At 32.7% G+C, this 22,848-nt stretch overlaps 1 protein-coding gene across 1 annotated transcript; it reads right to left on the reverse strand.

The window, feature by feature from the left end:
- Window positions 1–11,966: 11,966 nt before the first annotated feature.
- Window positions 11,967–12,928, reverse strand: LOC111432635 (cysteine proteinase inhibitor 8-like). The gene is made up of 2 exons (XM_023069582.1): window positions 12,680–12,928; window positions 11,967–12,131 (listed from the first exon to the last, which is right to left on the reverse strand). Exons 1-2 carry the CDS (start codon window positions 12,901–12,903, stop codon window positions 12,011–12,013), a joined length of 345 nt encoding a protein of 114 aa, XP_022925350.1. The 5' UTR covers window positions 12,904–12,928; the 3' UTR covers window positions 11,967–12,010.
- Between the last annotated feature and the right edge of the window lie 9,920 nt (window positions 12,929–22,848).

The following is a 22,848-nucleotide window of genomic DNA, read 5'->3' on the forward strand; positions in this document are numbered from 1 at the left end:
TTCAACAATGTTACTGACCACAATGGATACTATTGTTCCAATGGTTTTTCTTGGATATAGATTTTCTATTTTGAATTTTTATGGTACGGAAACGAAAAGACTGGAAAGAATGAACAAGAGATGAAAATCCCCCTACCGATCAATGATACATGAATGATAGAAAAATTTCCGGATTCAAATGTCAATCCCAATCAATTTCGACACATATTGATTAAAATATTTAAATCTTATTTAAATATCTCAGATTCTCTCTTTTTGTTTAATTCGTAAATAAAACAAAAATGCGGTTAAATATATCGTATATATGTAGCGCATATTCCCTAATTTGCATTCAAACACTTCGAACTCACTCGTCACACTGTTCTATGGTTTAGTCCGATATGAGCTAGCAGAGGGGACCTAATGAACCTATAGATCATGGGCTCCAACGATCCAAGATTAACAGGCTAAACTCATTAACCTTGTTAACCAACATTCGTTAACTACTAGGACACTCCACTATAGCCTAGTAGTTGCACTCCCCTCACTATAGATATATTTCTGTCCATTGGATATAACCATGATTAGTAAGTCGATCCTTCACAGGTTGTTCGTAACTAGAGTTGGGTCAATTTACCGTTTTACCCTTAAAGTTACTTCTTGTTTATTATGTCCCACTAATCCTCTAATGAACAATTGGTTTGTGGTTCAACCAGTAAACCGAATCCCTCCTAGGCCAATGAGAGGGTGGGGCCACTTGTTCAAGACCTGTAGTCAGTACTCAAGTGAACTACCTCTCTTCTATCACTAAAAGTGGGTAGGAGCGAATTCCATCTTGCACCCCACGTCCCCAGCCATTCACCCAATCTTACCTCTGAAATGGGAGGCCTATTGACTCGGCAAACTCGAGTCACTCTCACACATGCAAATTTAAGGATAATTCTGAATAAACAAGAGTTCATGGTTAGCTCAGGATTAAGATCGAGTTACCTAGGTCATCGAATTAAAAAAAATCAATCTCAACAGTAAACAACATTATAAAGTGAGAGTGATTTTCTTCATGGTCCAATCTTATGCAATTCTCATTGCATAGGACGCCCCTACTCACATGTCTCTGCATGTATAATTTAGTGATCACATTGTTTATATTATATATAAAAGTGGGCTATATCCATAGTGTACTCAGCCTTATCCCTACTCTATAGATCATTTTGACTATATACTTGAACTTGAGCCACTCTTATGTCTCCACAGCTCCACATATAGTTCAAGTAATCATACTATAACCAGAGTGTACTTAGTTAATTGGATTTAGTTTAATGATCGTAAAATTCACTTTATTTCAATTACAATCTTTACTGAATAATCATCGATAATAACTTTATTATAAATAGAATATGTTTTTGTTTACCAACTATGAATTTTATGACCTAAAATTCAAAAAATTCATATGTAGGCACAAATGCAATTTATGAATCTTACTCCCTTCGAGTGCGTGATAGCTGAATTGTGAAAATGTACTTGAGACACTTTTAGCCCTCGACTTCTTCACCAAAGTTGTGGATAATCTTATTTAAAATATGTAGGAATAGGTTTGGAGTCCATTCATGAAATATGACCATCAAATTTAGAAGAAACATAAGGAAAGGATACCCAAAAAAACGAAATACTTATAACTCATGATTGAAGGCTTGATTCTTATCCCGAATGACCTTTGCTTCAAAATTTATAGACATAGCTTGCATCGATCTTGAAATTTCCAAAACTTCCTTCCTTTTAAACTTAGATGTTAGAAAGTTTGTCGAAAAAATCTACTCTCATAAGAGTGTTGACAACTTCATTTTTTAAATTGAATGTGAAGAGATTTGAATTTGAAGAGATTTGAGTTTGAAGATATTTGAGTCTTCTAGATTATATCTGAATTTGGGACAAATCCACAGTTGGATTACAAGATTAAAATGATTTTCTCCGGCTCACCCATTCTAAAAAAGAATTTGCGGTAAGTCTTGGTGGCAAGGGCATTTTCACGGTTACCAACTCTGGGGAATTTTGGTAGTTTGTCACTTTATAAATATTTTATTTTAAAAAATTTAAACATTTTTTTTTAATTCTTTAATTTTTTTAATTTTTAAATTTTTGAGCTGTCTTGAAATTCCATCTCCATAAGTAGTTAAAAATCCGAGAAGCTTAATTAGAAAAATAAATTTTTTGTATTTATGCTTACCATTTCCTTTCCAAACATTTTTCAAAGGTCTTGGATGGGACGACTCTAGATTTCTACTAACTTAAAGTTGTTATGCATTACGTGACTTCTTATGCAAAAATAATCATTTAAAATATCTTTGTATAACAATTCTATGGACTTATATGTCTAATAAAAAGTCTTTAAAACAATACAAAAGAAATATTGAATTAAAATAGACATAAGTAAAAATAAAACATTAATGCCTATGTTAACCTATTGTCTACGAAATTAAATACAACTACCCTATGCATGTGTCATGGTCTTTAAATTTGTAATGTCGTTATCAACCGTGTAGCAGTGCCTTACCTTTACTTGACATATAAAAGTAACACGTGGCTTGAGTATCTTTAAGAAATACTCGGTCAGTGACCCCATTGTTGGGGCTAGATGCAAACACATGCAATCATGAATAAGACCTATCATTTAAAACTGTATCCCCTCATGTGAATATCCTAAGTTGGTCATTTGGTGTGTATTTACTATTCTACACACAACTCATATGTGCGAACATGGACCCACCAGTTGGTTCGCACACATCTTAAACCCCTTTCTTGGTCGGGCTAGCGTTCTCTAGTGCTATTGTTGAACATTCGGTAGGAGTAGTGTGAATGTTTGCTGAATCCACCACACCTAAATGGGGGTGAGAGTTCTCTTATTTATAATCATTTACAGAATACAGAAATATGGTAAATTACAAATAGTATGGAAATAGCAATAAAAGGAAAGAATAATAAATTAATACAATATATTTGCCTTTAATAAAAGTGCAAATATGGTAACCCGTAATGTAAGGCAAATATAGATATTTGCCTTATAATGAACGGTCAACTATCCTTAACGACTTGTTGGATTTTATGTCCTAAAACTCATAGTTTGTAAATAAAAACTTATTCTATTTTCAATAAAGTTATTATTGTTGTATATTCAGTAAAGATTTTTATTGAATAAAGTGAACTTTACGATCATTAATCTAAATCCAATAAACTAAGAACACTCTGGCTATAGTATGATTACTTGAACTATATGTAGAGACATAAAAGTGGATCAAGTTCAAGTATATAGTCAAAATGATCTATAGTATAAGGATAAGGCTGAGTACCTTATTCTAGGGACACTATGGATGCGGCCCACTTTTGTATATGATATAAACAATGTGATCACTAAATTGTATATGTAGAGTATGTGAGTGGTGGCGTCCTATGCAATGAGTATTGCATAAGATCGGACCATGAAGAAAACCACTCTCATTTTATAATGTCGTTTACTGTTGAGACTAATTTTTTTTTCATTCGATGACCTAGGTAACTCGATCTTAATCCTGAGCTAACCATGAACTCCTGTTTATTCGGAATTATCCTTAGATTTGCATGGGTGAGAGTGGCTCGAGTTTGCCGACTCAATAGGCCACCCATTTCAGGGGTAAGACTGGGTGAATAGCTGGGGACGTGGGGTGCAAGATGGAATTCGCTCCTACCCACTTTTAGGGATAGAAGAGAGGTAGTTCCCTTAAGTACTGACTCCAGGTCTCGACCAAGGGGCCCCACCCACTCATTGGCGTGAGAGGGATTCGGTTTACTGGTTGGACCACAAACCAATTGTTCATAAGAGGATCAGTGGGACATAAGGAACAAGAAACAACTTCAGGGGGTAAAATGGCTAATTGACCCAGCTTTAGCTAAAAACAGCCTGTGAAGGATCGACTTACTAATCATGGTTATAAAAAATGGACAGAAATATATTTATAGTGAGGAGAGTGCAACTACTAGGCTACAGTGGATTGTCCTAGTAATTAACGAGTGTTGTTGATTAACAAGGTTAATGAGTTTAACCGGTTAATCTTAGATCATTGGAGCCCAGGATCTATAGGTCCATTAGGTTTCTCTGCTAGCTCATATCGGACTAAACAATAGAACAGTGTGACGATTGAGTTCGAAGTGTTCAAATTCAAATTAGGGAATATGCGCTACATATATATGATATATTTAACTGCATTTTTGTTTTATTTACGAATCAAACAAAAAGAGAGAATTTGAGATATTTAAATAAGTTTTAAATATTTTAATCAAATATGTGTCGGAATTGATTGGGATTGGCTTTTGAGTTAATATTAAATATTAATTAAATGGTTTAATTAATTCTTTAATATTACTTTAATTTGAAATTAATTATTCAAATTAATTGTTGAATGAAATGGAAGAAAGTCAAAATGTTTACTTCATTTCTAATGGAAAAATCCATGTTAGTGGAATTTTGAGGTGTCAAAATTTGGTTTAACCAAACTTGCATGCTTGCCACATCATCCCAAACATTTGAGTGGAAATTTGAGTATCAAAATTTGGTGATCTCAAATTTGCATTAACATGCAAACATGACTCTATAAATAGAATGATCATAGTACATGAAAGGTGTTCTTGGTGAAAAACCTTGAGAAAAACCTCTCACAAACACTCTCTTCATATATACAAAATCCCTTCCAAGTTTAGTCACTCATCGGATTCCACAATCCCGTTCTAAGGTCGGAGGATAGTGGAGAAGACACTGGTGGTGGTTCGAAACCAGTTCGTGAGGAAAAAGGAATTTGAACTACAAAAGGTTAGTATTCAAACTCATTAAGTTTTAATACTTATGAACATGCTAGTTATTTACTATAATTGATGTTCTAAAAGTGCCTAAGATCTAAATTGCTTCTGCATATGTTATATTAACACCATCACGACCGTCGTAGTATCATGATAAACATAATGATCATATTTCTTTTCGTAATATATGTGTCTATACTCATCGTAAAGGGGATAATTCTCCAATGCATGAGGTCCCAACATTTTTTGCATTTATTAAACCATGTAAAAACAACATTTTCTGTTTTCCTTCAAATCATATCATATCATTTTATAACATAGCCTTTAAAACATATATGGGAGTTGTATATCATGCCAAAACATATCTATTGTGTATCATTCATGTTATCTATCGTATTATGTCATATCGTGCACATAACATGTCCTTCAACATACCATATCATATCATACATAACATGTATCATATCATCAACATATCATATCATAGTTATATCATATCACAGATATATCATTTCATAAACATCTCACACATATCAAACATATGACACATGCAGAACCATGGGGCACGTGTCATCATACAAAATACAAACTTCTAACCATGCCGATAATAAGACCACTTACTTGGTTGACCTAGGTCGGAGTTTCTGATTATTATTTGTATTAACTTGAATCTGCTCCTCAACGTCCAATTTAACATGATATCAATCTTCTTGATGTTATAAATTAAAACAAAATGACTTCAAAGATCAGTCACCTTGTAGTTCAATTATTTTAGAATAAATAAATATCTCAGACATATCTATTCTATCACTTCTTTTTTTTTCTTTTTTTACAAATCAAGTCTATTGTTCCGCATTTAAAATTCTTGAAATTAAAAATCATGGGGAGTTGGTTTTATAACGACCCTAAATTTTCTACTAAACCTAAGGTGGCTATGGTAATACATATCATGAACATTGAGTGCGGAAATACATAGTTTAAATTTCTTCATAAAACATAATTTCATCTTAAATCATAGTCATAGACTTACGTGTTCGAAAACATCTTTAAAATGACACAAAAATACTAATGGAAATAAATAAACATTAAAATTTACACGTTATTTTAACCTAAATCTAAGAAATAAGTACAAATACCCCATGCATGTGTCATGGTCTCGAATTGTGATGTCGTCGTCAGCCATACATGGATGCCTTGTTTTTACCTGAAAAATAAGAGTAGCACATAGCTTGAGAATTTTAAGAAATACTCAGAATGTGACCCCCCTATCGGAGTTAAATGCAAACACATACAATTTCATGAATGAGATCCATCACAATAGCCTATTTTCCTTTGGCGGCTATCCTAGACGGGCTGATTGGATGTGTATATTCTGTCCTACACATGGTCCACACGTGTGAGTATGGGCCCACCAATCGGTTCGTGCACCTTTTGGGCCCCTTTCTTGTCAGGTGAGCATTCTCTGGTAACTGTTGATGCCGGACACCCGTTTAAGAATAGCAACAATGGCAGCATTAGGATAAATATAATGATCGTTTTCTTGCCTAACCATCGCAACATTATGATAAACACAATGATCGTTCTTTTGCCTAGCTGTCACAACATTATGATAACCATAATGATCGTTTTCCTGCCTCGTAGGGTACGCGTCCATACCATCGTAAAAAGGGAGTATTTTTCGATGTATGTACACATTTTTTTCTATTTTCATTATCATGTATTAACAACCCCTCTAGCGTTTTCGTTCACATCATATCATTATCATAACATTTCATGTAATTTTGAGGTTTTGTATCATGTCAAAACATATTATTGCATGTCATGCATATCATACATCTTATCATGTCAAGTGTATCATATCATAAGCATATTAAGTCTCCCAACATATTATATCATATTGTACACGTATCATATCATAAAGCATATCACAATATGCGTTGTATCGTCAAACGTATCGTACCATAACATACATCATATCATATCATACTATATCATTCAGGTATCATATCTCAAACTTATCGTCAAACGCATCGTACCATAACATATATCATATCATTCACATATCATATCATATCCTTCACATATCATATTTACCATATCTCAAACGCATCACGTCATTTCATAAACATTTCACACGTTTTGGTTCACATCATATCATTATCATAACATTTCATGTAACTTTGGGGTTGTGTATCATGTAAAAACATATTATTGCAGGTCATGCATATCATACATCTTATCATGTCAAATGTATCATATCATAAGCATATTAAGTCTCCCAACATATTATATCATATTGTACACGTATCATATTATAAAGCATATCACAATATACGTCGTATCGTCAAACGTATCGTACCATAACATATATCATATCATACTATATATATCATTCACGTATCATATCTCAAACTTATCGTCAAACGCATCGTACCATAACATATATCATATTTATCATATCTCAAACGCATCACATCATTTCATAAACATTTCACACATATCGAGCACGTGCAGAACTATGGGGCACATGTCATCATACAACATCAATTTCTAAACATCAATTACTTGGATGCCAAATTAACTTGCTTTCATCCCAGGATTCGTGTCGTTCCCACATATGCTAAGGTGCTTCGTCATATTAAAGACTCCTTCAGTAATTAAAATTCCTAAATTTTATTAAATATTTAACAAATTCTTAATCTTTTCATTTAGATTCGGATATCCCGACTTTGTATCTACTAAGGTTTGAACCTACGCACAGAAAAGTTGTATTAGCACGGCTTTGACTCTCTTTGATCTCAAGGAGGAATAGAGTTGTGAGTAAGAACCTCTTTCTTTTAAGAAAAAAATAAAGAGGTTAATAATTAATAGTTTTAAGTAATCTATTGGAGGCATAATACAAAATGGAAAAAAATTTATTGTTGTAGGTTAATAATAATTTGACGGGCAATAAGTGAAGCGGCGTGAGAATTGGAGGACTATAAGCGGTGACATGTTACTTCAGGTAAAGCTCTCGGTCTTGTGGGAAAGTAGGATCTTAGTTTAAATAGGATACAACTGCCCATTAAACGGTAGAAATAAATATACTGTTTAACTTAACTTTTAAAAGTATACTACCAACGAACTCCTACCAATAAGGAAAAAAATCATAATTAATTACGGTATACAAAATATATTCTACACCACTGATTACAATTATGCAACATACATTTCAAAAATATCTTTATATTTTAAATCAAATTTCTTAATACTTCCCCTCAAATTGGGGAATGCAGGTCCATCAAAGCCAACTTGTCATTTATACAATCAAATTGTTGTCTCCCCATATCTTGAGTGAAAACATTTGTCAGTTGCATTTTAGTCGAAACATAACATGGTTTGATGATTCAAACTGGTAGTTTTTCTCGAACTATATGGCAACCTATTTCAATGTGGTTCGTACGTTCATGAAAAACAGGATTGGCTGCTATATGCAATACTACTTGATTATCACAATACAACATGCTGGTTCGAACAGCGGAACTTTCAAGTCTTGAAGAATGTATCTCATCCAAGTTAATTCTAAACAAGTATTTTTCATAGCTCGATACTCGACTTCTACTAATGATCTGAACACATTGGTTTGCTTCTTAGACTTCCAAGAAATAATTGAATTTCCCAAAAAGATGCAGAACCCAGAAATATACGGTTTGAAAGTTCGACAACCACCCTAGTCAGAATCACAATATGCTTGTAATCTCAAGTTGTTTTCAGATAGTAGTAGAAGTTCTTGACCAGGAGTACCTTTGATGTACCTTAGAATTTGAAGAGTTGCCACCTAATGTGGTTTTCTTGATTCATGCATAAATTGACTAAGCATACAAACTGAATACACTATGTCAAGCCTAGTAACATTTAAATATATTAATCTACAATCAACTATCTGTATGTGCTTGGATCATTCAACTTCTCTCCTTCTGTTAAGGAAGTTTAAGATTTTGCTCCATAGGAAATTTTTTTGGATGTGCTCTTGTAAGACCTGTGTCTTGGAGAATGCCTAAAGCATACTTCATTTGAGACATAAAAGTTCCTTTTCTAGATCGAGAAAATTCAATGCCTAGGAAAATTTCAAATTTCCTAAATCTTTGATAAGGAATTTCTCGAGTAAACAAGTCTTGAAATGTTGAATTTCTTTGAGATCATTGTCTGTCAACAAAATATCATCAACATAGATAAGAATCGTAGCGAAAGAAGTACCTATACTCTTAGTAAATAAAAAGTAATATATTTTTTACTAAGTGTAGCCTGCATTTTGTATAGTGGTAGAGAATTTGGAGAACCACTTACGAGAAGCTTGTTTTAACCCATAAAGAGATTTATGTAGCCAACATACTGTATTCTCCCCCTATTAGTGAAGACCTGGTGTAAAGACATGTAGACTTCCTCGTCTAGATTACCATGGACAAAGACATTTGAACATCTTGATGAGTGAACCATTTTCGAGAAGTAACAATAGTGAGTAAGCAACGAAGTGTAGTAATTTGTTGTAGGAGAAAATGTCTCGTTGTAATCAATACCTTCAACCTGAATGTATCCCTTTGCTATCAGTCGAGCTTTATAACGTTCAACAGAACCATCAGAGTTGTATTTAATCGTGTAAACCCAACGATAGCCAATAGCTTTATAGCTAGGTGGTAGGAAAACGAGGGACTAAGTGTGATTACGTTCCAAATTTGCAATTTCAGCATTCAAAACCTACTGCCATAATGGGTTTCCAACTGCCTCATCATAGATTATAGGTTCTGTTTGAGCTGTAATAAGAGCTAAAAAAGCATGCTGAGTAGGAGAAAAATAAGAAAATGAAAGGTAATAATGAAGGGGATACCTGGTGCCTGGGACTTGAGCTAGAGATTAAATGATTGGCTACAGAAGACATCTCATAATCATTATGCCAAGGTGAAGGCTATTTGGTCCGAGTAGAACGTCGAGTAGAACTGATGTATCAGGTGGGGTATGATTAGAATTAGTGAGTGAATCTAGAGAAGGAATAGAAGGTGAAGGAGATGAAGAAATAGGAGGAAAATGAATGTTTGAGTAGAATGAATCATGGAGTGGTAAAATGGGAGTTGAAGAAGCTAATGTCAAAATTTTGTGAAGTTGATGAAAATGGAAAATCATCTTCACAAAATTTAACATCATGGCTGATAAAGAATTCGTGAGATTGTATGTCATACAACTTGTAACCTTTGTGACTACTAGTATATGGTTCAAAATTTTTATTAAGATGTACTACAATGGCACAACATTTACAGCAAAAAAATTTTAAGATGATGAAATGTAGGTGGTCGTTTATAGAGTGCTTCAAAGTGTGTCTTGTTAGATAATAATGGGGATGATGTTTTATTTATAAGATAAACAGTAGTTAAAATGCACTCTTCCCAAAAATTAAGTGAAACCTGTGACTAAAAGAGAGGAGACCTAGCTACATTGAGGATATGACGATGCTTATGTGCTACGACTCTATTTTGTTGTGGAGTATAACAAGTGCGCTGAAATTCAGTGCCGTAAGAAGTAAAGAATGGTTGCAATGAGAGAAAATCAGTCCAATTGTTTGATTGTATTATCTTGATATTAGTGTGAAATTGGGTTTGAACGAATTTAACAAAGTTCATTAACAAATGATGTACTTCTAAGTTATCTTGCATAAGAAAAACCCAAGTATATCGAGTAAAATCATCAACAATAGTGAGAAAAAAAACGCAAACCAGAATGGGTAGAAATTTTATGAGGTTCCCAAACATCAAAATGTAACAAATCAAAGGTAGAATATGTTGTTATTGAGCTTCTTGGAAAAGATAACCTAGTTTGTTTTTTCGAACCGGAAAATACTACAGTTATGAGAAAAAGTAGTATTATTCAGATGCAATTGATCCTCTATAAATTTAAAACGAGAAAATGAAGGATGGCATAGGTGTAAAATCATGACTGAGATACTTGATGAGGTAAAGATTTGATTGGAGATGAACAAATATAATAGAGACCCTCGAATTGTTTATCCGAGCCAATCATCTTCCCCACGCCAATTCCTGCATAACACAAGAAATGACTGTTACCTTTGGTTCAGTTATAATAGAAGCTTTGGATATTATATGATATGTAGCTCTACTATCGAGAATCCATGAATTAGAAGTAACATTGTTAATGGATAATGCATGTAACGCCCCAAGCCCACCGCTGACAGATATTATCTTCTTTGGGCTTTCTTTTTCGGACTCCCTCTCAAGGCTTTAAAACAAATTTGGTAGGGAAATGTTTCCACATATTTATAAAGGGTGTTTCGTTCTCCTTCCTGTGATATCACATCATTTACGATTTTTTTTTTCGCGCACATATTAAACCTGTCATACAGGTATACGTAAAATGTTTGATTTATATGACAACCAAATCTGGTCATCTTCATTATCTTTGGTCAAACAAGATGGATTCACTATTGTTTTCTTACTCAAGTGGGAAATGGTTGTGGACGATGATGACACTCATTTTAGTCGGTGGAACATAAGCCAAATCTACCATTTTTGTCTTCCTTTACGTTTAAGGTTTTCTCTAAATTTATGAACTTGAGAAATTTCAACTCTAAGGATGTTCGTAAGTTATCTTTACATTATTATCGAGCTTCAAATAAATTATTATAATTTTCTCGAGGCATAAGATTCTCCTATAGACTTGTGAGAAGGAATAAATTTAAATACAGGATGGATAGAAGAAGTTGTGATATTTGGCTCGATCCATAATCTGAAACGACGCTACGGAATATAATATATTAAACGAGTACATCAATTCTAAGGATCCATAAGCTTAATTGCAGATCCGGCACAACAACAAAAATGTTTATATTGTTTGGTCTTAGATTTTTATTTCAATTTTGAATTTTATATACAATTGTATCTTTTAGTTTGTTACTGTATATTTATTTTAGTTTCGTTTTATTTATTTATTTATTTATTATTATTTAAGATATTGTGTTTTCTAATCCAATGAAATGGTATTGACTTCAATAATGCATGTTCGAATGTGTTTCTGTACTTTATTCATTCATTTCTAGAGCGCAATTGGAAGCACTTGAGATATTAATAACTTTTCCTTTTCCTTTTAATATAACATTACATACGACATTTTAGGTCAGATTATCCAAGAAAAAAGAAAATTAAATTAGGGTTTTACTGATGAGTTAGGAGAGAGGCTTGAAGGACACGAGCTGCTTGGAATGCTCCCATTTCTTCTCTAACACGACGGCTTGATATTGCGCATCCAAACTTCCATCCTTGACCTCGATAACGAGGTGGTAGTTGATTCTGTTGGATGATGGAAGTCCCACATCGACTAATTTAGGGTGTGATCATGGGTTTATAAGTGAGGAATACTAACTCCATTGGTATGAGGCCTTTTGGGGAAGCCCAAAGCAAAGCCATGAGAGCTTATGCTCAAAGTGGACAATATCATACCATTGTGGAGAGTCGTGTTCGTCTAACTTGGTATCAGAGCCATGCCCTAAACTTAGTCGTGCCAATAGATGGGTAAATCCTCGAATCCTCAAATATCGAACAAAGAACTCTTAAAGAAAAAGGAGCCAAGCCCCTCCTTGAAGGCAGTCAAAAATGACTAAGACTCCAAAGGAGTCGAGCCTCGATTAAGGGGAGGCGCACTTTGTTCGAGGGGAGGTGTTGGATGATGGAAGTCCCACATCGACTAATTTAGGGTGTGATCATGGGTTTATAAGTGAGGAATACTAACTCCATTGGTATGAGGCCTTTTGGGGAAGCCCAAAGCAAAGCCATGAGAGCTTATGCTCAAAGTGGACAATATCATACCATTGTGGAGAGTCGTGTTCGTCTAACAGATTCCAGAGGCGACCTGTGATTTGCCGCTAACGACCCTCTTATATACGAAGTTGTTTTTGGATTCCAAGTTGTTCTCTTTCACAGCAAACTTTCCGATCTCTTGAATGTGCGGATCATCCACGTCTGCAATCGGCTTCCAAGAGCCGACTTGATTCTCGTTTTGAGCGATGGCCAAGATCGGGAGGAGAAGGACGAGGAAGAGTGAAGCGGAGTAGGATTTCATCGTAAGCGTAAAGGGAGCGAGTGAATGAACAAACGATAGAAAGGAAAGTTTTGGTAAGGAGTGTGGTGTGTTAGAGCAATTTATAAAGAGTTTGGTCGTAAGGGATTCCAAATCATACTTATGGCAACCTAACCCTACTTTTTGTTTTTTCATAGGATTAAGAGACATCATTTCTAAATTATTATTATTTTTTTTATTTAGCCCATTGATTTAAAAAGGTTATACTTCACTCCTAAGTTTTTGAGTTTGGTTTGTATTTGGGGTTTAAAAGTTGAAAAACTAAATAAAAAAAATGAGGTAGAACACGGCCTAAGTATTTTAAAGAATATTCAGTAAGTGATCCTACTATAGGGGCAGTGAAAAATGTAAATTCATGCAATAATACTCTAGGGACCTATGATTAAAACATCCTAGGAGGTGACTCCGGTCCAGACTAAGTTGGATTTGTATTACTTTTCTACATACGACACACACGTTTGAGCGTAAATTTTCAGGTGGTTTGCACCTCCCTAGACACATCATAGTCGAGCTAGTTGTCCGTAGCAACGTCTGGAAGTCAGTAAACCCCTGAGTGTTGTGCTTGGCAGGTAAATTTAAAAGCTCAAAACTAAATCCAAAACTTAAATATTGTCATGGATTTATATGTGCATAATTTATTTCAAACATCATAGATAAAATAATAATTTTGTAGTTGGAAAAAAAAAAAAAAACCTCTTATCAATGTTTTGAAATAAAAAGTTGTTCCTACTAAAAAAAACTATATGGTTTGGGTTCCATGGTCTCTTGGTCTCTTTAGTTGAAGTTGAGAAAAAAAAAAAAAATTAAGTATTAAAAAATATTTAATAAGTAATCTCATGGTTGGTGTCAATAAATATTATCACATGCAACATGGTTTATCGTGGGACTTATTTCTCGTGATTATTCTTTGGGTTCTACTTTCTTTTTCAAGTAGGGTTGGATGTACATTACTTCAGACACAGTGAAATACTAGAGCACTAATGAGAATTAACTTTCTCAATTTTTTCTTTTAGGTTCGAATTTTCGAGATTTTATTGAGAACCTTAGAGTATAAATTTAAAGATGGGGTAGAAGAGATAAATGGAATAATTCCAAGAATATAAGAAACATATAAAAGAAAATAGTGAAAAATTAAAAAACTTGGTTAAAGTCAACTGATGGGCAAAAAAATAATTTTGTTTCCCTTCTCGAATTGACCTGAAGTAACCCTAATTGGCCATTAGAGGAGAAAAAAAAGGAAAACAAAGAGAAAGAAGATTAGGATTTTGGAGGAGGAAGAACAAAAATGTAAATTCGTTAATTATGACAATTGAAGTTAGATTTTGGCAAGAGGTCTTCACAAGAAACGTTCATCGGACTTACAAGATGTAACGACCCTACATTTCTATTTACTTAGAGTCGCTACTAACGTCTCATGCTCTTCTAAAATGCGGAATATTTGATTAAAAGAAAACATCATCTATATTATAAAGGTTAAAAACATTTAAAACACCTTCTAATTTGGAAAACAAAGTCATGATTTTATGTGCTTAATACAAAACACTAAAAATTTAAAGAAAATAAGAACAATACAAAACAATTTAAAACGGTGAAATGCAAATAAACCTATTCTAACCTAAGACTAGGAATTTAAATATGAGTCTACCTATGCACGTGTTATAGTCTCTACTCGCAATGTTGCTGTCATCCGTACATGGGCGCCTTGCCTTTACCTTAAAAATGATGTGGCACACGACCTGAGTATTTTGAAAAATACCTCGTGAGTGACCCCACTAAAGGGGTTATACTAAATGCAATCACATGCAAATATGCTCTAGGGACCTATCTCTTATCTCTTTCTCATACTAGGGTTGGTCTCTAGTCTCAGACTACTATAGATGTGTAGTACTTCCCTACACACGACCCACACGTGTGAGTGTAAATCTCCAGGCGGATCTCACACCCACTGGATCCTCTCTGATCAAGCTAACTATCTATAGTGACATCAGGAGGTCAGCAGAACCCCTGGTGTCATGACGGTCCATAACCCATTTGATCATGACTGTCCATACTTCATTGCATTGAAAAATGAGTTGTGACTGGTTGCACCACCTTCAATCCTCTGTTCGTCATAATTCGTGAAGCATTTGTCACGTGACTCTCACTTGTTCACACATAAGTAAGTTTTTAACATACAATAACTTGTCTCCCTCCTTCCTTTATAAAACACTATCATTACACTCCTTGAAACTTTCGTATGGTAAAATTCTTAACATGTAAGCCCTAATCCATATGAGTCATAAATATTTCTTTTACCTGCACGAATTTTACAAAGTTTCAAATTGGTACAATCTAAACATTGATTCTTTTTTTCGCTATTTTTTTTGAACCGTATGCATCAAAAGGTGCCCGTACGGTTCTTAAGGGATACAATTTTATCCTAATCAACCGACTTTATCGACAAAGATTACTTTTTTTAGGCCAAGACGTTGAGAACGAGATCTCGAATCAAATTATTGGTCTTATGATATATCTCAGTATAGAGGATGAGAACAAAGATCAGTATTTATTTATAAACTCTCATGGGGGAGGGGTAATAGCCAGAATAGCTATTTATGATACTATGCAATTTGTGAAACCAGATATACATACAATATGCATGGGATTAGCCGCTTCAATGGGATCTTTTATTCTGGTCGGAGGAGAAATTACCAAACGTCTAGCATTCCCTCACGCTCGGCGCCAATGAGTTTTTTTTTAGACAAAAAAGAAAAACTATGCCTTCGCCATAGAAAATATGAATATTAAGTAATAATAGCATGGCACTCACGAATCTTTCAAAAGCATCTTGTCACATGGAATTCAAAAAACTTTGATTTCTTATAAAGGGTCTTTACGAGTAGTTTTCTCCTTTTCCTTTTAAAAATATTCTAAACTTCTTTAGATGTTGCATACTTACCCTAAAGGTCATAAATGAGTCTCATATAAAATTTCATAACATGTGATATCCTTTAAGGTCTTGGAAGATTCTTAGAATTTTTATAGGGGTATTTTGGTCATTTACCACCCCAAATCTTCCTCAACATATTCCTATGGCCTTGAGACTTTTCATAATCTCTTTAAACCATGACATAAGGTTCCTTATTAAATTTCATGTCATTTAGAGGCCACTTAGTTTGGAAGCCAGTAGTACATAATTACAAGAGCATTTTAATCATTTTTACATACCCTTGGTTTAGCCTCTTGACATAATCGAATGACCATCAAATTTCACACAAAATCTTGTCCAATCATATTAAGAGGGTTTGTGGCTAAGGAGCTTCATTGAAATATTCATATGGATACTAATGTTGGAAAACCTTAAATACTTATTTCAATCTTCCTTTCAACTATATCACTTTCTTCGAGATGATTTGCTTCCTTCCATCAACCAGATTAACAAGTTTCATTCATTACATTGTCCTCAAAGTAAAATTCTCCAAACCTTGTTAAAGGCCTAATAATTGACCTCTTTGCCCATCCTCAAAGTCTCGTTTTAACAATTTTTATATAACCATATGAAAATGCATTGCAACTAAGGGGTTGTTTCTTCAAACTCTTTTGTAACACTAGGAAAGAAACTTAACAAAACTCTTCTCAAAATTGGTATTGCTTAAGTATAGTGAATATCCTTATCTGTAAACAAAAAAAAACCTTTATACTTAAAAATCTGGCTTCAAATAAAAATCTTAAAATCTTAATTATGATATTACCTTTGCATGGCTAGAAGAATCCAATATTAATTTTCGTAAAAATTAGTTTATACTGTGCTATTGGAATGTATTTATATAGGAATGTAGAAGAGATTATCATGGGACTTCTAATTGATTTATTGAGAATTTCTTCCTTTATAATCCTTGTGAATCCACCCCTAATAAATCTTAAATCATAGTTTCCTAAATTTAAAACATATCTTGAAAATCTCATACTACAGACCATCTCCATAAATACCTATAAAACTTTAAGCATGATCCTCATTCATGTTGTGGCTCAAAATTTTTAATCACATCATAACTTTCATATTTGTTGTTGTTGTTAAACTTGACTTTAATCTCACATTTAGAACAAGACGTATAGAAATTTCTACCTTTCAATACTTCTAAAACTCAAATTCAATTAAAGACACTTGGGACATTCACAAGTCACTTCAAGTATACAGTGGTTTACTTTGACGGTGTTAGCTCGTAAGCTTTCAATTTGGTAACCCCATAACACTTCGTTTCATGTTCGTACCTATACCCTAATTTCATATTCACATACTTTGTAACTAAAAAATTTCTTTCAACACAACCGTCTTTATAGCAACCTATAAGAAATTCTTAGCTAGAATTTTCTCTTCCTACCTTTTTTTATTTTAAGCAACAAACTCATAAGTATATATGCTTTCATACTCTTTCTTCCTACTTTTTTTTTTTTTTTTATTTTAAGCAACAAACTCATAAGGTATATATGCTTTCATACTCTTTCATCCCAAGGGTCATATGATGCATGATTTAACTATGTTGTGAGATAGTTGAATGAAACATTTAACCTTTCTTAACGAAATTCTTTTTATGTGTATACTAGTAATAAATAGCTACTACTCTTCGTTACACTGTAACTCTACTATCTCAATATAAATTTTACTAAATCTAAACATGTTATGAATTATCAATACCCTGTGTAACACTCACATTCAAAGCATGGTAAATCATAGAAAAACATATAACATTATTTATTATCTTTTGTACGACATATCTAATGGTGGCAAAACATCTATTGTAGGGCCATTGAAACATTATGAGCCTACATTGTAGGCTAGTCTACCAAATCTATAGGTATAGGACTCTGATTTCAACTTTAACATTTTTTTTTATTATTATTAATAAAAACGACGTGACTAATGCATGCGTAAAAAATCCATTCAAAATATTTCATAAAAGGTACCATGGATTTAACATTCAAAATAAATACCTTAAAACACCGTAGTCATAAATAGCTAAGCGAAAAATAAATGTCATAATTAAATAAAATCAACAAAGCCCTTAACTAACCTAACGGCTACTAAACAAACACAAGTGTGACTAACGTGGTTCCATGGCCTCCATGGGTGCCTTACCTATACTTGAAAGGACAATTGACTATTGTGATATGTGCTCAAGGTTGGATTTATGCCTTCAAGCTCTGTAATTAATTATTTAGTTTTTAACTATAATTTTTATTATTTTATTTGTAATTTAATTATTATACATGGTATGAAAATCCAAGATTATTGATGACATACAAGAGGACCGTGTTTGAATAATAACTTAAAAGGTCTATTAGTATATGAATAAGATTGGGTGACTTACCCTAGTAATACTTGATACGACCCACTTTGTAATTGTTATAAAGGATTGGATCCAAATTATTCATGTGGAGACATGTAAGTGAGGGTAACGCATACAATGAGTTTGTATAAGACTAAAGCAAAAAATATTTAATAAATATTTAATATCTCTTTATATATCCATTAATTAAGAAGATTAATATTTCACATGAGGATCACAATGTGAGTTATGAACTCATGTCTGTGAGGGCTTGTCCTTTAATTTGTATGGGTAAGAATGACTCCTTTGGCCGATTCAATATGCCGACCATTTTGGAGACTTGACCAAATAGGCATTTGGAAACATAATATCATGAGATGAAATTCACTCATTTCCATATAAGGAAAGTAGATGAGTTGTTCTCATAAGTATTGATTTCCGGACTTGAACAATGGGCCCCACCTTTTAGACTGGCCTGAGAGGGACTTGGTTTATAATTGAATTATAAATAAATTGTTCATCAGAGAATCAATAGTACTTAAGTGAAAGATGTAACCGTACGGGTAAAACTGTAACGAATCAGAATTATTAAATAAAAATAATAATAAAAAAAATAGTTGCTGAAAATTCTGCGGGGATCACGGGATCATGTCCTCACCCCCCACAACTCAGCCAAATCTTCAGCCAAATGTCAAACCTCGACCTTGAAGGGAATGAAGGGAAGCATTAGGAACCGTTTTGATTTTATTATGAATTAAAAGAAATACGAGAGTAAGAACTCTAACTTTGTAGAAACCCTAGCTTGCAAGACTCCTCGAAGTATTCCAACCATGCAGAAGTTCTTCAATATTCCATAAGATCTTCCTTACAATGACTCGAACACAAGGTCAAGGATTGTAGGAGCCTCTTGAAAGAAAACCCCAAAGGGATTGGAGAAGGAGAGTTTCGAGAATTCTCTAGAGATTAATTTCATTCTTGAGAGAAAGTAGGAAAGATTGATATCTCTTTGGCTCAACCCTATTTATAGGGACACTGGGAGAATCTTTACCAAATAATATATTTACATATTTAATATATTAAGATATAATACTTTATGTAAATCATATTTAGATATTATAAGATATCTTAATATATATTTAATTAATTTGAATCTTATTCAAATTTTAAATATATTTTTATTTAATGTATCAAATACATTAATGATTAATTGTATTAAATATAATAAATATATTTTTCTTTTTTAATATATCTAATATATTAAATATTAATTTGAACCCTTCAAATAAATATATTTTTCTCTATTTATATTTAAGAGGTTTAATATAAAAATGTTAATTTAAACCATTTAAATTAAATATATTTTCTCTATTCATTTAATATATATAATATATTAAATATTAATTTGACATTTTAAATTAAATTTATTTTCTCTTTGATATTTAACATATTTAATATATTCAATATCAAGTTGAACACTTCAAATTTTCTTTCAAATAAATTAAGCGTTATTGTGAGCTAGTAAGGGGACCTTATAGACCTATAGATTATAAACAAAATTAATTAATTAAACTCTTTAATTAATGAATTTACATTCATTAACTATAGGTCACTTCACTATAGACCTAGAGTTGCACTCTTATGCACTGTAGAACAAATTATGTTTATTTATATAATCATTACAAGTAAGTCGATCCTTAACAAGTTGTTCATAATTGCAGCTGGGTCAAAAGTCTGTTTTACCCCTGTAATTACATCTTTCACCTTAAGTAGTATTGATTCTCTAATGAACCATTTGTCTATAATTCAATCATAAACCAAGTCCCTCTCAGGCCAATGAGAGGGTGATGCCTCATTGTTCAAGTCCGGAAATCAGTACTTAAGATAACAACTCATCTACTTTCCTTATATGGAAAGGAGTGAATTCCATCTCATGATATTAGGTTTTCAGTTTCCTATTTGGTCAAGTCCCCAAAATGGTAGGCATATTGAATCCGCTAATAGAGCCATTCTCACCCATGTAAATTAAAGACAAACCCTCACAGACAAGAGTTCATAACTAACTCAGGATTAAGATGGAGTCGCATATGAACATCATGTGAAATACTACTCTTCTCAATTAACGAATTTATAAAGACTGATTAAATATTTCTTGGTCCAGTCTTATACAAACTCATTGTATAGGATACCTCCACTCACATGTCACCACAGGAATGATTTGGATCAAATCATTTGTAACAATTACAAAGTGGGCCGTATCAATAATGTTACCAGGATAAGGCACCCAACCTTATCCATATACTATAGACTCTTTAGGTTATTACTTGAACACGATGCTTTTGTATGTCAACCACATACTGTTCAAGATTTCATTAATAACCTTGAATTTTCATACCATGGATAACAATTAAATTACAAATAAAATAATAAAATTATTGTTAAAAACTAAATAATTTATTACGAGGCTTTAGGACATAAATCCCAACAATCTCCCACTTGCACTAAAGCTCGTGAGACGTGTGTCCTAGGGCATACTCTATACCTAACATATTCTCCCATTTGTCCTAGAGAAGATGGGATATGTCTCGTAATCGTAGACATTCTAGATGACCCTCAAACACTTTAGTGTAGAGAGCCATTTTATATAAATCAAGATAATTATCATTAAAAGTCATCTTGGTCACTACCACGATACTTTCTCTCTCAATATCATTCTTTATAGATTGATCTTTTATAATTTCCTTAATATTAGTTTTTGTATCACTATCATCACATTGAAAAGTGACCGGCTAAATTACATATGAAACACCTTTCAAATGTTTAAGAAATTATTATGGTCATACAAGTCATTTTGTTGCTTTAAAAGAAAGAAAAGAAAAGAAAAAAAAAATTCTGCTTGTATACCATACTTCACCATTTAAGGTAAAATTGATCTTAACATAAATGTCTCTAAATTTATGTAACTAATGTATCACTTAAAGATCAAATCTTTAACTTGGTATACAAAATAAAATAAATAAATAAATCTCATAATCCATTAGTTTAACGGAAGAATTCTAATTTAATGGTCAGACCATTAGTTTAACTAATATATTCTAACTAACTGTATATTAAACGTTAATTCTCCTCTATGCATTAATTGTCTCCCACTCAGCAAAGGTAATTAATCATACTCTCAACATTGGAGGTTACTTAGTATACTATTCCTCTAACTTCATATTTCAATGATCATAATCATTCTTTCAAGTCTTGCATCAAATATTTGACAACAATTTTGTCAATATAATATACCTAAGACAATATTAACGTTTATCCTTAAATCTTTATTTTTAGGACATACATAATTATTCCAAATCATTTATTTGGATATGTTAGATTGAAAAATTACATCATTCATAATGAGTAACATGTCATTAACATAAAAAATATTGAAAAATCCATCCATTAGTAATTTTCTTATTTTCATAAACTCATTACAATTTATTAAAATCATAGGTTATTAAAAGCTCTATTAAAAAATCTAGAGGGATTTTTTTCTTTAATATTAAATCCATATAATAATAAGATGCATCCTCTTAGATTTCTTTTCATAGAAGAATTCTAAATATTCATTTAACCTATCTCATATAAAAATGAATTAGAGAACCATAATATACTCTGAATGAAGACAACCTAAGAAAAAATCTACTCCTAGCTCTTTCTCTAGTTAAGTTCAACTCTTTGTCATAAGTCCTATTTTAAAAGTCTGTATCTTCTTGTCTATATATAATTTTCCTCTTGTAGATCCATTCATATCCTATAAGTTTAACCTCATCAAGAATACCTATAAATTCCTAGATTTTATGACTTTAACTTATTTATCCTCCGTCATCATCCCTCATAACTATTTTGAGGGTAGTAAGCCTTCAAATTGGTCATCTAACATGACAATTTAAATTTCAGTAGGATTCAATCATCTCATAATTCTCTCACTAAGATGAGACTTATCGAATTAATGATCCGAATCCACTTGACTCTCAAGTAAAATTAAATTGTTTACAACTTTGGTTAACTATTAGTAGCTTTACTTGGAACTATTTAATTAACACTGTCTCACCTTATTAAAGGTGTATTTCTATTTGAACTTCTTTAGAAAATTACATTTGTCATACAAATATGTTTTTCTATTTAAAATTAAATAAATGACTATTTTGTTTCTCTTTAGGAGTAGCCTACACTTAGACATAATTTTGAACATATTTGTCTCAGTATATTGATCGTGTTAATATAACACATGCGGAAGCAATTTGGATCTTAGGCACTCTTAGAACATCAATTATAGTAAATAACTAGCATGTTCATAAGTATTAAAACTCAAGGTGTTTGAGTACTAACCTTTTGTAGTTCAAATTCCTTTTTCCTCACGAACCAGTTTCGAACCACCACTAGTGTCTTCTCCACTATTCTCCGGCCGTAGAACGGGATTGTGGAATCGAGTGAGTGACTAAACTTAGGAGGGATTTAGTATATATGAAGTATATATGAAGAGAGATTTTGTGAGTTTTTCTCAAGGTTTTTCCAATGGAGAGGTTCCATGTACCATGATCGAGTCATATTTGCATGTTCATGCAAATTTCAGATCTCC

Source organism: Cucurbita moschata, unplaced genomic scaffold, assembly GCF_002738365.1.
Source record: "Cucurbita moschata cultivar Rifu unplaced genomic scaffold, Cmos_1.0 Cmo_Scf00039, whole genome shotgun sequence".
Lineage (NCBI taxonomy): Eukaryota > Viridiplantae > Streptophyta > Magnoliopsida > Cucurbitales > Cucurbitaceae > Cucurbita > Cucurbita moschata.

Coding starts and splice junctions, on each gene's coding strand:
- LOC111432635 (XM_023069582.1), bottom strand. CDS start 12,903: ATGAAATCCTACTCCGCTTCACTCTTCCTCGTCCTTCTCCTCCCGATC. Junction 12,132..12,679: donor TCACAGGTCGCCTCTGGAAT/CTGTTAGACGAA, acceptor ATCCAACAGAAT/CAACTACCACCTCGTTATCG.